Below are 14509 nucleotides of genomic sequence, written 5' to 3'. Positions count from 1 at the left end.
TGATTTAGTTCCATCTGTAAAAGATGCTCTTCCAGACATACAGTACCCGGGCGTTTACAAACTAAAGTGCCTCTGTGGTAGTAGCTACATTGGAGAAACCAAAAGACATATCTCGGATCGCATCCGCGAACATAAAGCAGACTTGAAACACGGTAAGACGAACTCCTCTGCCGTGGCAGATCACTGTTACAATTCACTGGGCTCACATGACATTGACTTCTCCAAGACAGAGGTTCTTTGCAAACCAACTGGCTACCATGAGAGATTCGTTCATGAGGCCATTCACATATACAAGCACAGAGACAATTTCAACCGAGAAGATGGATTCAGGCTCAGTAACCACTGGAAAGATGTGTTAAATAATTTCTGTTCTTAATTAATTGTAATTTTACGATGACCTTCAGACCGCAGCTCTTTCGCCAGCATTGCCTCTTAATACCTCTCACACCACGGTTAATGGTATGGTTTACAACATGGAGTATACTAGGGCTTCGCAGCTGTCTCTCTCCCCCTCCTCTGTTCCGACCATGGACGAACTCGTCCGTCTGAACGGGGCCCGTAGCTATCCGTGGTACGGAAATTTGAGGGTAAGAATCCACCCATTTTTTCGCCATATAGCATTGTGATATATAACGACTTATGGTTGGTAGCTTAGCTGATTGGAGAATATAGAGTTTATTGATAACATGAAGGTAATTTATATTTTAGTTTTTATTGGTTCACTATATAGTACTGTGAATAGCTCAGATTTGTAGTCATTTCTGTGACCAGTCACTAGCAAATCACCCAGTTATTTCAATGCTAAATTCGCCTAGTTATTTCAATGCTAAATTCTCCTGTTTTGATTTGTACTAAGTGCCTCGGTGAATGTGTATGCTCTGACTTCAACGTAACTATTTCTGTAGCAGTTACAAGCGAATGCCTTAATGTAGCTATTTCAATGCTAAATTCTATGCTAATTCCTTTTAACAATGGGTGCCTCTGCGGATGTGTATGCTTTAACTTTTAACATAGCTATTTCTATGACCAGTCACAAGCTAATCATTCAGCCTTTTCAATGCTAAATTTTATGCTAATTCCTTCGTCAAGGCTCTTTGTTCCTCTCACACAGCTTAAAAGCCGTGATCTGAACGTGGCTCTCTCACTCCAGCGCTGTCCTACCAGACAGTCTCGCTCCCTTCACCTGATGAAGGCCGCTTGTGTTGTGGCCGAAACGTCGTGAGAATATTATTGTGTTATTTTATTTTATCAATTTATTATTTTATTCTCATTCTACGTGACTTTACCGAAAGAACCAAAGAAGAAAAAAATGGTAATGATGTTTGTTTTTTGTAATAAAATGCCTTTCAATTTCCTGCAACAGTTGCAACTGTTATTTTTTCTACATTGTGTTTGTTTCATCGTTACTGTGGATCAGAGTTCTGGACACAGAATTCCCCAAAACTAAGACAACCGGTAACGCGGCCTCATTGCTCCGTGTCCGTGACAACACCGAAGGTGCCAGGCTCACGCCGTCGGCCCTGCCGAGTCACTCCGCACTCAGAATCTGGGATTGGCTTGCAATTGTCTAAGATCAATCTTACCACTTCACATTTCACTTGTATCATCCTTCAATTGGTAGTAAATCCTTCGCTAAAGAATTGGTCCTCAAATCGTGGGGACAGCGTACCACGGAAAAAAATTGTTGCCATTTAATGTTTGCGACACAGAGAATGTAAATAGTTACATGACAACATCGCTGCTGTAGCAGTGTAAGTCACGCTGCTATTAACATATTCTATGTCTCGAGTTTCCTGGCTGGCTGCTGGCTGTGATTCTCTCCACCCCAACAATAACTCCGTTGTTAGTGGGTGCAGGAGACAATAGAGACACAAACAAGGTGGGAATAACCAGAACAGTATTTGAAGACTGACACGGTTCATTTAAAATTGCACTTTCAATGTATGCGCCAATGAATGACATTCTTTTTGAAAAATAACTTGTTTTATCCTAGAGAATTAGAAACTAAACCTTAAGACATTAAACTAGTGCAATAAAAGTGTACGATTAATTATAAAGTTAGCAAAATAAATAAATGATCTAATTCATATACTATATTCTTGGTTCTTTCGGTGAAGTCACATAGAAGGGAAACAATAAAATTATATTTTTCGATTTGAAGCTTTCGTGACTGCAAGGATTCATCCTCTTTGGTTCTTTCGGTAAAGTCACGTAGAATTAGAATAAAATAATAAAAAAACACAATAAAATTCCCACGACGTTTCGGCCACAACGCAAGCGGCCGTCTTCAGGTGAAAGGTACAGAACTGTCGGGACGACAGAGCTTCAATGAACGATGTTAAGATTCGTAGCGACTTTTAAGCTGGTTGGGAGAAGTGAGGCACCTTTACAAAGGGGTTTACATATCAATAGCTGAGGGATTAGCTTGTTACTGGTCACGGAAATGGCTATGTTAAAATCAAAACCTACACATCCACAGAGGCAACTAGTAATTTAGCATTGAAATAGATAATGGATTCGCTTGTGACTGGTCACAGGAATGGCTATGTTAAAGTCAAAACCTACACATCCACAGAGGCAACTAGTAATTTAGCATTGAAATGGCTAAAGGATCAGCTTGTGCAAATAGCTGAGGGATTAGCTTGTGAATGGTCACGGAAATGGCTATGTTAAAGTCAAAACCTACACATCCACAGAGGCAACTAGTAATTTAGCATTGAAATAGCTAAGGGATTAGCTTGTGACTGGTCACAGGAATGGCTATGTTAAAGTCAAAACCTACACATCCACAGAGGCAACTAGTAATTTAGCATTGAAATAGCTAAGGGATTAGCTTGTGCAAATAGCTGAGGGATTAGCTTGTGACTGGTCACAGAAATGGCTATGTTAAAGTAAAGACCTACGCATCCACAGAGGCAACTAGTAATTTAGCATTGAAATAGCTAAAGGATCAGCTTGTGCAAATAGCTGAGGGATTAGCTTGTGAATGGTCACGGAAATGGCTATGTTAAAGTCAAAACCTACACATCCACAGAGGCAACTAGTAATTTAGCATTGAAATAGCTAAGGGATTAGCTTGTGACTGGTCACAGGAATGGCTATGTTAAAGTCAAAACCTACACATCCACAGAGGCAACTAGTAATTTTAGCATTGAAATAGCAAAGGGATTAGCTTGTGCAAATAGCTGAGGGATTAGCTTGTGACTGGTCACAGAAATAGCTATGTTAAAGTAAAGACCTACACATCCACAGAGGCAACTAGTAATTTAGCATTGAAATAGCTAAGGGATTAGCTTGTGACTGGTCACAGAAATAGATGTTAAAGATGTTAAAGATGAACCTTGAGATTTGTAAGGGGCACGGGGTGACCAATTTGGCCCCGCGGTGTGGTAGCGGGTAGTTTGTGATAAACTACCTCAGGGCGTGACGACCCTGCCTTACGCGAGTCCCAGGCACAGCTGGCCCGGCTGTCAGTAGCTGGTAAGGGCCCCTCCCAGGGTTACGCGGTTTTCTCACTGCCTTGTGAGTGTCTCGGGAGAGTCAATGGCTAAGGGAGTAAACCCCGACAGAAAATCAGGAGTGGGGCCCCTCAGGCGGTTTTGTGACGCACTGCGGCACATTCCCGGCAGCCCCTGCAGCCAAACTGGTACCAAACGTCGTGCTACGCACTCCTTTGGACATCACCGGCAAGGCCGAGGGGGGATCCTGACGCATGGGCAACCCAGGATTTCCAGAATAACCTGCCCGGGCTTTGCACTAACAAGAGGTGCAAAAATGGGGAGAGGACACTCCTCGGCCACCTAATCGTGGCCAAGAAACACGGATGGCAGCAGTCACGGGTTATAAGCTCATTTTAGATTGGCGTAAAAAATGGGCGCCACGGGTTGCCATCGTCGGTGGGAGGGGTCATTGCACCCCAATGGATAGCTACCGCCACCCGCCTCAGGCTGGGCAGCCCCCGGCCAATAAGGTCCTTTCCCGCCACGGCTCACCTGCTCCAATGGGTGCTTGGACCTTATGGTTCAGCACCAGACAAGTGGGCTGCAAAACTTGCACCAGACAAAAGCAAAACGAAAGAAGGTTCCAGCCCTTCATTTTGCAAGCTGGAATGTACGCACAATGTGTTCTGGACTCTCCGAAGATCTATTGCAGATTGAGGACATCCGCAAGACTGGAGTTATCGACAGGGAGTTGGCGAGACTCCATGTCGATATTGCGGCACTGCAGGAGACCCGGCTTGCTGGCAGTGGCTCACTACGAGAGAGTGACTACACTTTCTACTGGCAAGGAAAACAGCAGAACGAACCAAGGCAACATGGTGTTGGGTTCGCTGTCAAAAACACACTCCTTGGCATGATAGAACCACCGACTGCAGGCTCCGAGCGGATTCTACTCATGAGATTGCTCACTGCTTCTGGCCATGTAAACATCCTGAGTGTCTACGCCCCAACACTCTACTCACCTCCGGAGATTCATGACCAATTCAATGAAGAGCTTCACAATATTATTCGCAAAATCCCCAGCTCTGAGCACATGTTTCTGTTGGGAGACTTCAATGCAAGGGTTGGGGCTGACCACGACGCGTGGCCTGCATGCCATGGCTATCATGGCATTGGAAAGATAAATGCCAGTGGCCAAAGACTACTGGAACTTTGTTCATACCACAATCTCTGTATCAGAAACTCATTCTTTCTCACAAAACCATGACATAAAGTATCATGGAGACATCCAAGGTCTCTTAATTGGCACCAACTGGACCTCGTCATCACCCGACGAGCCCTCCTCAACTCGGTACTCATCACACGCAGCTACCACAGTGCAGTCTGTGACACCGATCACTCGCTGGTATCCAGCAAGGTCAGACTACGCCCCAAAAAGATACACAGACTCAAACAAAAGCGCTACCTACGCATCAACTCTGCCAAGACATCCCTCCCAGAGCTCCCTCAATTTTCCAACACAGCCTTGAGCAGTCCCTACACGACACACCAGATGGAAGCGTGGAGACAAAGTGGGCATACATCAGAGACGCCATCTTTAATGCAGCCATCAATAGCTTCGGCAAGCAGACAAGGCGGAACACAAGACTGGTTTGAGGAACACCTGGCTATATTGGAACCCATCCTCCAAGCCAAACGCATGGCGCTCTTGAAGTACAAGCAAGTCCCAAGTACAGGATCGTTAAGGGCACTGAAAGCTGCTCGCAGTGCAGCTCAAACGACCGCCAGACGCTGTGCCAACAACTACTGGGTGAATCTCAGTAGTAGGATCCAACTCGCCTCTGACACTGGCAATATCCGTGCCATGTATGAAGGCATCAAGACAGCCTTTGGTCCAAACATCAGGAGGACTGCCCCCCTTAAATCCAGCACAGGGGCCATCATCACTGATAAACAAGAGCAAATGGCCAGGTGGGTAGAACACTACTCAGAGCTCTACTCACGAGACAACGGTGTAGTAGCTTTAGAACACGAGTCTTAAACTGAGGAATAGGGAAGGGGAGTTGTCCCATATCTGGGGCCCCCTCATGAATGCCACTCCAGAGACCCTGAGTTTACTTGACTAAACTGGAAATTAGACTGACTCCCCTCCCTCCCACACACGATAATTCACACCTGCTTAACCAGCCCCATGCATAACCAGCCCCATGCATAACCAGCCCCATGCATAACCAGCCCAATGCATAACCAGCCCCATGCATAACCAGCCCCATGCATAACCAGCCCCATGCATAACCAGCCCCATGCATAACCAGCCCCATGCATAAGCAGCCCCATGCATAACCAGCCCCATGCATAACCAGCCCCATGCATAACCAGCCCCATGCTTAACCAGCTCCATACACAACCAGCTGCTTCCTGACGTATGTACGAAAAAAAACTCACTAACTTGTAAGATTCTTTCATGATTGAAATTATAATTTTGGATGGTCGGTGACATTGTATGCTTGTGCGAGGCAGGACACTAAGTGCATGGCTATGAATAACAGACGTGTCATAACATTCCGCCACCGCAAAGATTGTTCCATTGCAGCAGTTACAGCAAATGATCAGATCCCACTTCAAGCAATCTAATCAGGCACCAATGCTGCTGCGTACCCTGTTTGCAGTAGGTACAACGGAGAAGTGTCATCTCCATGGGTCTCATCACACTGGTTTGGCCTCAAACAGTTACCATTTAAAGATATTGGTCCAAGATTATCAGTAACATTGGGTAAGCATTATTTTTGTCCGTAGATATTTTTTCTAGATGTTTACTTTGAGAGCAGCTGTAAGCAGTGAAGTTCCATAGCCGACTCAGCCAAGCGGATTAAAGAAAAACGTGAAAGAGCCCATCGGCATCAACACCAGTAACGGCACAACACAAGTCCCATTCAGCAGACGAGCAACTCTTGCCGACAGTGCGATCGATGCTTCCGCTCAAGTTGCTGGGCTCTTCCCACCAGCGTGCAGGAAAATGCTACGAGCAGCTCTTCTCGGCAGTCATCATGGTTTGCGATGGCCAATCCGAAGATTTTTTTTTCAGCAATCAAATCCCGCTTGTCTAACTTTTCACCCTTAACTGCTGAAACATATCTATCAAACAGAGCATTGCACGCTAGTTGCCACTTGGTCGTGGTGATATCGCAACGGCACTTATGTCAGTCTGAGTGCACTCTGCAAACCGTGCATATAGACAACACAACAAAGATATTTATGGAGCGGAGGGAGCTCACTGGACAGGAACATGGGATGGATTGCCTCCATACCAGATGTTGTGGTTAATGGGAGGATGAATGGCAATTATGACTTCACACAATTACAATGCACCCATCAACTATTTACAATGTTCAGATTTTATTTCACAATAAATATAAAAGTGGCGTATCCAAAACATTTACATGTGCATTTCAATAATATTTCAGATGCACGTGGAAATCCAAAGGAAACAGGGACATAGTTCACCTTTACAAAGCAGCCTCCACTGTCACATCATGAGCTGCCTTAAATTATTTGAGGAAAATCGCATGTGAAGAGGAAATATTTCTGTATGTCTTCCATGGGCTGGGTTTGATATAATTTTCAAAATGCCTCCTCCAAACAATGACTTGAAGTTGGTGATATTCATTTTCCATTTTATGAGATGCTGTTGTCCCATTTATTAAAAAAAAACATTCATTCCCTTTATCATAAATGATTCTGGTTGGGTCCTTCAAAACTGACAACTCTTTTTGCATACAATTTTATTTTCAGAGGTACAAAAAAGGTACGTTGTGCATTGTTGTCACTTTATATATATAATATTCTGATAAATTATAACACGTTTTCAACAACATGCTGCATTTACACGCACGACGAGAAAACAATGTACCATCAACAAATAAAGGTGTTAAAAACTGACAAACACTTAACATTTCCGACCACGAATTCTCTCCAAATAGGCAACAGATCCTCGAAGGCCACAGCAGCAACGCAGTTTCAATCGGTACTTTTGTCAATGCATCCCAAGGCCACTCCCGTTCGTCCAAACAGCAGCAGGGACCGCCCCCACTCGGTGCTGCCCAGGCTGGACAGCAAGCGCATGTCTCCCTCCTCTCCCAGCAAGGCGGCCAGCTCATCGGCCTCCGCGCGGCCGCCACCGCCGCCAGCCCCACGCAGGAGCCGCAGATCCGGCAGGAGGGGGAACTCGGCCAGCCCCAGACGGCGCAGGCGGCGCGCGGCCGCTCGGTAGCACCTCCACGGCTGCGGCTCGACCAACAGGAAGGTGGCGGTGCGCGCGGCGGCCGCGAGGAAACGCCGCAGGCCGGCATCGCCGTGGTGCAGGTGAATCCACATCGTCACCGACATGCACAGGCACAGGTCAAAGCGCGCCCGGCCGTGGCGTCGCAGGAAGGCGTCCAGCGCGGCGTCTCGTGCTGCGGTGTCCATGAAGTCAAACGCCTCGTAGGCGATGACCTCCGGGTGAGGATTGTCGCCCCGCGCACGCTCCACCAGATCGGCGTCCAGGTCGCACGCCAGCACAGACAGCGGCAGCACGCGGGCAACCTGCCCAGAGCGTGCACCCTCGGGCTGGTCCAGCCCCGTCAGGTGCCGATACACAGCCACCGTCAGCTCCTGCGAGAAAACACGAGGACACCGGTGGCGGGTTTGTTTCTTTGCTGGAGAATGTCGTAAAAAAACAGACGTGATGCGAGGATGGAGTACTTCATTATTCAAAATGAAAATAAGTTAATACCTCAGTGGGCTTTGCCCGGTAGGATGGGGATGGTTTAGTTTTATTTGTATGTGTTTGGGTGATGTGTTTACCTCTCTTGCACTTTGGACTACTATCATGTTTTGTATTTTTTGTTGTTGTAACGTTCTTACCCTCCTTCTACTGGACGTCTGCGAAAAAGAGCTTTATCGCTCATCGCATTCCTCCAGTATGAATATTTTGATTCTGGCCACAGTATTAGATGCAACTTTATTCAATACAAACCTATGACGCAGTGATTCTAGGTCAAAAAATCCAACGAGACCAAGTTCGATGTTCAGCTACTGACATGAATGCAACTTTAAATATCTAATAAACGCCTCAAACCGGTGATATGTCTGAACCAGTCCTTGACACGCACCTTCAGCAACCTTGATTGCCAAAACCACCCGTGACCAACATGGCATGGCATAGGCCTTCATCCAGCAGTTAATTGACAAAAAGTCTGGAGCTAATGATGAATTTCCATGACTCACGTGTTTGATGAACAACGCGCATATGGGGTAGTGTATTCCATCTGTGGGAGAAAGGTGAAAATGCATTTTTGTAAACATGTCTCAGGCCCATGGCCACCCGCACTACCCCACTGTGACTAGTACACCCCTACACGACCACACAGTGACTAGTACACTACCACACTACCACACAGTGACTAGTACACTACCACACAGTGACTAGTACACTACCACACAGTGACTAGTACACTACCACACTACCACACAATGACTAGTACACCCCCACACTACCACACAGTGACTAGTACACTACCACACTACCACACAGTGACTAGTACACCTCAACACTACCACACAGTGACTAGTACACCTCAACACTACCACACAGTGACTAGTACACTACCACACTACCACACAGTGACTAGTACACCCCCACACTACCACACAGTGACTAGTACACCTCAACACTACCACACAGTGACTAGTACACTACCACACTACCACAGTGACTAGTACACTACCACACAGTGACTAGTACACTACCACACTACCACACAGTGACTAGTACACTACCACACTACCCTACAGTGAATAGTACACTACCACACTACCACACAGTGACTAGTACACCCCCACACTACCACACAATGACTAGTACACTACCACACTACCACACAGTGACTAGTACACCCCCACACTACCACACAGTGACTAGTACACCCTCACACTACCACACAGTGACTAGTACACCCCCACACTACCACACAGTGACTAGTACACTACCACACAGTGAATAGTACACCCCCACACTACCACACAGTGACTAGTACACCACCACACAGTGACTAGTACACCAACACACTACCACACAGTGACTAGTACACCCCCACACTACCACACAGTGACTAGTACACCCCCACACTACCACAGTGACTAGTACACTACCACACAGTGACTAGTACACTACCACACTACCACACAGTGACTAGTACACCAACACACTACCACACAGTGACTAGTACACTACCACACTACCACAGGGACTAGTACACTACCACACTACCACAGTGACTATTACACTACCACACTACCACAGTGACTAGTACACTACCACACAGTGACTAGTACACCCCCACACTACCACACAGTGACTAGTACACCCCCACACTACCTCACAGTGACTAGTACACCCCCACACTACCACACAGTGACTAGTACACTACCACACTACCACACAGTGACTAGTACACCCCCACACAGTGACTAGTACACTACCACACTACCACACAGTGACTAGTACACTACCACACTACCACACAGTGACTAGTACACTACCACACTACCACACAGTGACTAGTACACTACCACACAGTGACTAGTACACCCCCACACTACCACACAGTGACTAGTACACTACTACACTACCACACAGTGACTAGTACACCCCGACACTACCACACAGTGACTAGTACACGCACACACTACCACACAGTGACTAGTACACCCCCACACTACCGCACAGTGACTAGTACACCCCCACACTACCACACAGTGACTAGTACACAACCACACTACTACACAGTGACTAGTACACTACCACACTACCACACAGTGACTAGTACACCCCCACACTACTACACAGTGACTAGTACACTACCACACTATCACACAGTGACTAGTACACTAACACACTACTACACAGTGACTAGTACACTACCACACTACCTCACAGTGACTAGTACACTAACACACTACCATAGTGACTAGTACACCCCCACACAGTGACTAGTACACTACCACACAGTGACTAGTACACTACCACACTACCACAGTGACTAGTAAACTACCACACAGTGACTAGTACACTACCACACTACCACACAGTGACTAGTACACTACCACACTACCACAGTGACTAGTACACTACCATAGTGACTAGTACACTACCACACAGTGACTAGTACACTACCACACTACCACAGTGACTAGTACACTACCACACTACCATAGTGACTAGTACACCCCCACACAGTGACTAGTACTATACCACACTACTACACAGTGACTAGTACACTACCACACAGTGACTAGTACACTACCGCAGTGACTAGTACACTACCACACAGTGACTAGTACACTACCACACAGTGACTAGTACACTACCACACTACCACAGTGACTAGTACACTACCACACTACCATAGTGACTAGTACACCCCCACACAGTGACTAGTACTATACCACACTACTACACAGTGACTAGTACACTACCACACAGTGACTAGTACACTACCACACTACTACACAGTGACTAGTACACTACCACACTACTACACAGTGACTAGTACACTACCACACTACCACACAGTGACTAGTACACCCCCACACTACTACACAATGACTAGTACACTACCACACTATCACACAGTGACTAGTACACTAACACACTACTACACAGTGACTAGTACACTACCACACTACCTCACAGTGACTAGTACACTAACACACTACCATAGTGACTAGTACACCCCCACACAGTGACTAGTACACTACCACACAGTGACTAGTACACTACCACACTACCACAGTGACTAGTACACTACCACAGTGACTAGTACACTACCACACTACCACACAGTGACTAGTACACTACCACACTACCACACAGTGACTAGTACACTACCACACAGTGACTAGTACACTACCACACAGTGACTAGTACACTACCACACTACCACAGTGAGTAGTACACTACCATAGTGACTAGTACACCCCCACACAGTGACTAGTACACTACCACACAGTGACTAGTACACTACCACACAGTGACTAGTACACTACCACACTACCACACAGTGACTAGTACACTACCACACAGTGACTAGTACATTACCACACTACCACAGTGACTAGTACACTACCACACTACCATAGTGACTAGTACACCCCCACAGAGTGACTAGTACACTACCACACAGTGACTAGTACACTACCACACTACTACACAGTGACTAGTACACTACCACACAGTGACTAGTACACTACCACACTACACAGTGACTAGTACACTACCACACAGTGACTAGTACACTACCACACTACCACACAGTGACTAGTACACCCCCCCACTACCACACAGTGACTAGTACACTACCACACTAATACACAGTGACTAGTACACTACCACACAGTGACTAGTACACTACCACACTACCACACAGTGACTAGTACACTACCACACTACTACACAGTGACTAGTACACTACCACACTACCACACAGTGACTAGTACACTACCACACCGTGACTAGTACACTACCAGACAGTGACTAGTACACTACCGCACAGTGACTAGTACACTACCACACTACCACACAGTGACTAGTACACTACCACACTACTACACAGTGACTAGTACACTACCACACAGTGACTAGTACACTACCACACTACCACACAGTGACTAGTACACTACCACACTACTACACAGTGACTAGTTCACTACCACACTACCACACAGTGACTAGTACACTACCACACCGTGACTAGTACACTACCAGACAGTGACTAGTACACTACCACACAGTGACTAGTACACTACCACACTAGCACACAGTGACTAGTACACTACCACACTACTACACAGTGACTAGTACACTACCACACAGTGACTAGTACACCACCACACAGTGACTAGTACACTACCACACTACCACACAGTGACTAGTACACTACCACACTACTACACAGTGACTAGTACACTACCACACCGTGACTAGTACACTACCACACAGTGACTAGTACACTACCACACTACCACACAGTGACTAGTACACTACCACACAGTGACTAGTACACCCCCACACTACCACACAGTGACTAGTACACTACCACACAGTGACTAGTACACTACCACAGTGACTAGTACACTACCACACTACCACAGTGACTAGTACACTACCACAGTGACTAGTACACTACCACACTACCACAGTGACTAGTACACTACCACACTACCACAGTGACTAGTACACTACCATAGTGACTAGTACACTACCACACTACCACACAGTGACTAGTACACTACCACACTACTACACAGTGACTAGTACACTACCACACTACCACAGTGACTAGTACACTACCATAGTGACTAGTACACTATACCACACTGGGACTGGACGAGTCTCACAGCCACGGCTTTGTTCGAGTGAACGTCCCGAGAGTTTCAGAACCTTCCCCAGCGGTCGACGTCCTCAGCCCCGTCCGTGGTAACGTGGAGTTGCGCTCACCCCGCTGTTGCAGCCCATGTCCAGGGCGAGGAACGGCGGCGCGGACTCCGGCAGGAGCCGCCTCAGAAGCTCGCGGGGCAGCAGCGCGACGCGTCGAGCCGGGGGGTTGAAGGCCGCCTAGTTGATGAAGTTCCCGTGGGGAGCCGCGCCTGGCTCCCTCTTCCTCGGGGCCCCGGGCGCTGCCATCTCCTCCCCGCCGTCCTCCTTCTTAATCTCCTCCTCGTCCTCCTCTTTCCTCGCCTCCATCCCTGTGGAGGCCGTAAGCGAGGAGGCTATCAGGCGGGATCGGCACACGCAAAAGGAGGGGAGCGGGACGCGCGAGTGTGTGGAGGCACAGTCAGCCATGTTACGTGGGGAAGTAAACACCGTAGAGGCACAGTCAGCCATGTTACGTGGGGAAGTAAACACTGTGGAGACAGAGTCAGCCATGTTACGTGGGGAAGTGAACACCGTAGAGGCACAGTCAGCCATGTTACGTGGGGAAGTAAATACCGTGGAGGCACAGTCAGCCATGTTACGTGGGGAAGTGAACACTGTGGAGGCAGTCAGCCATGTTACGTGGGGAAGTAAAACACTGTGGCGACAGAGTCAGCCATGTTACGTGGAGAAGTGAACACCGTGGAGGCACAGTCAGCCATGTTACGTGGGGAAGTGAACACCGTGGAGGCACAGTCAGCCATGTTACGTGGGGAAGTGAACACCGTGGAGACAGAGTCAGCCATGTTACGTGGGGAAGTGAACACTGGAGGCAGTCAGCCATGTCACGTGGGGAAGTAAACACCGTGGAGGCACAGTCAGCCATGTTACGTGGGGAAGTGAACACCGTGGAGGCAGTCAGCCATGTTACGTGGGGAAGTAAACACCGTGGAGGTAGTCAGCCATGTTACGTGGGGAAGTGAACACCGTGGAGGCACAGTCAGCCATGTTACGTGGGGAAGTGAACACTGGAGGTAGTCAGCCATGTTACGTGGGGAAGTGAACACTGTGGAGGTAGTCAGCCATGTTACGTGGGGAAGTGAACACCGTGGAGGCAGTCAGCCATGTTACGTGGGGAAGTGAACACCGTGGAGGCAGTCAGCCATGTTACGTGGGGAAGTGAACACTGTGGAGGTAGTCAGCCATGTTACGTGGGGAAGTGAACACTGTGGAGGCAGTCAGCCATGTTACGTGGGGAAGTGAACACTGTGGAGGCAGTCAGCCATGTTACGTGGGGAAGTAAACACCGTGGAGACAGAGTCAGCCATGTTATGTAAACACTGTGGAGACAGAGTCAGCCATGTTACGTGGGGAAGTATGTTTTTTTTGGGGGGGGCAGAGCTTTGTGACGTCATATTTGAGGGGGGGGGTCTGACTTTTTGTTACGCCGTGTGACGATGGGGGGGGGGGGTCAAAAATCGCGTGACGTCATTTATGGACGGCCCCTTTGGCACCGTGCGTCGCTGAATCATTGCTCATCGGAGTGCCAGCTGTATGACAACGCGACGTGGCACGCAGTGCCAACGCACACCTCTCAACCCCTAACCATTGCCTC

At 47.7% G+C, this 14509-nt stretch overlaps 1 protein-coding gene across 1 annotated transcript; it reads right to left on the bottom strand.

Annotated features, from left to right (window-relative positions):
* Positions 1–6817: 6817 nt before the first annotated feature.
* LOC142906415 (pre-miRNA 5'-monophosphate methyltransferase-like) lies at positions 6818–13183 on the bottom strand (the record flags this gene model as incomplete). Its single annotated transcript, XM_076054113.1, has 3 exons — positions 6818–8093; positions 8709–8749; positions 12922–13183. Coding segments are annotated over 3 exons (939 nt in total), but the record flags the coding sequence as incomplete, so codon positions are not given.
* Between the last annotated feature and the right edge of the window lie 1326 nt (positions 13184–14509).

The sequence above is a fragment of the Petromyzon marinus genome, chromosome 4 (genome assembly GCF_048934315.1).
Source record: "Petromyzon marinus isolate PM22_M1 ecotype Great Lakes invasive population chromosome 4, UKy_Petmar_22M1.pri1.0, whole genome shotgun sequence".
NCBI lineage: Eukaryota > Metazoa > Chordata > Hyperoartia > Petromyzontiformes > Petromyzontidae > Petromyzon > Petromyzon marinus.
The sequence above is the reverse complement of the archived record's forward strand: the minus strand, read 5'-3'. Positions and strand labels throughout refer to the sequence as shown.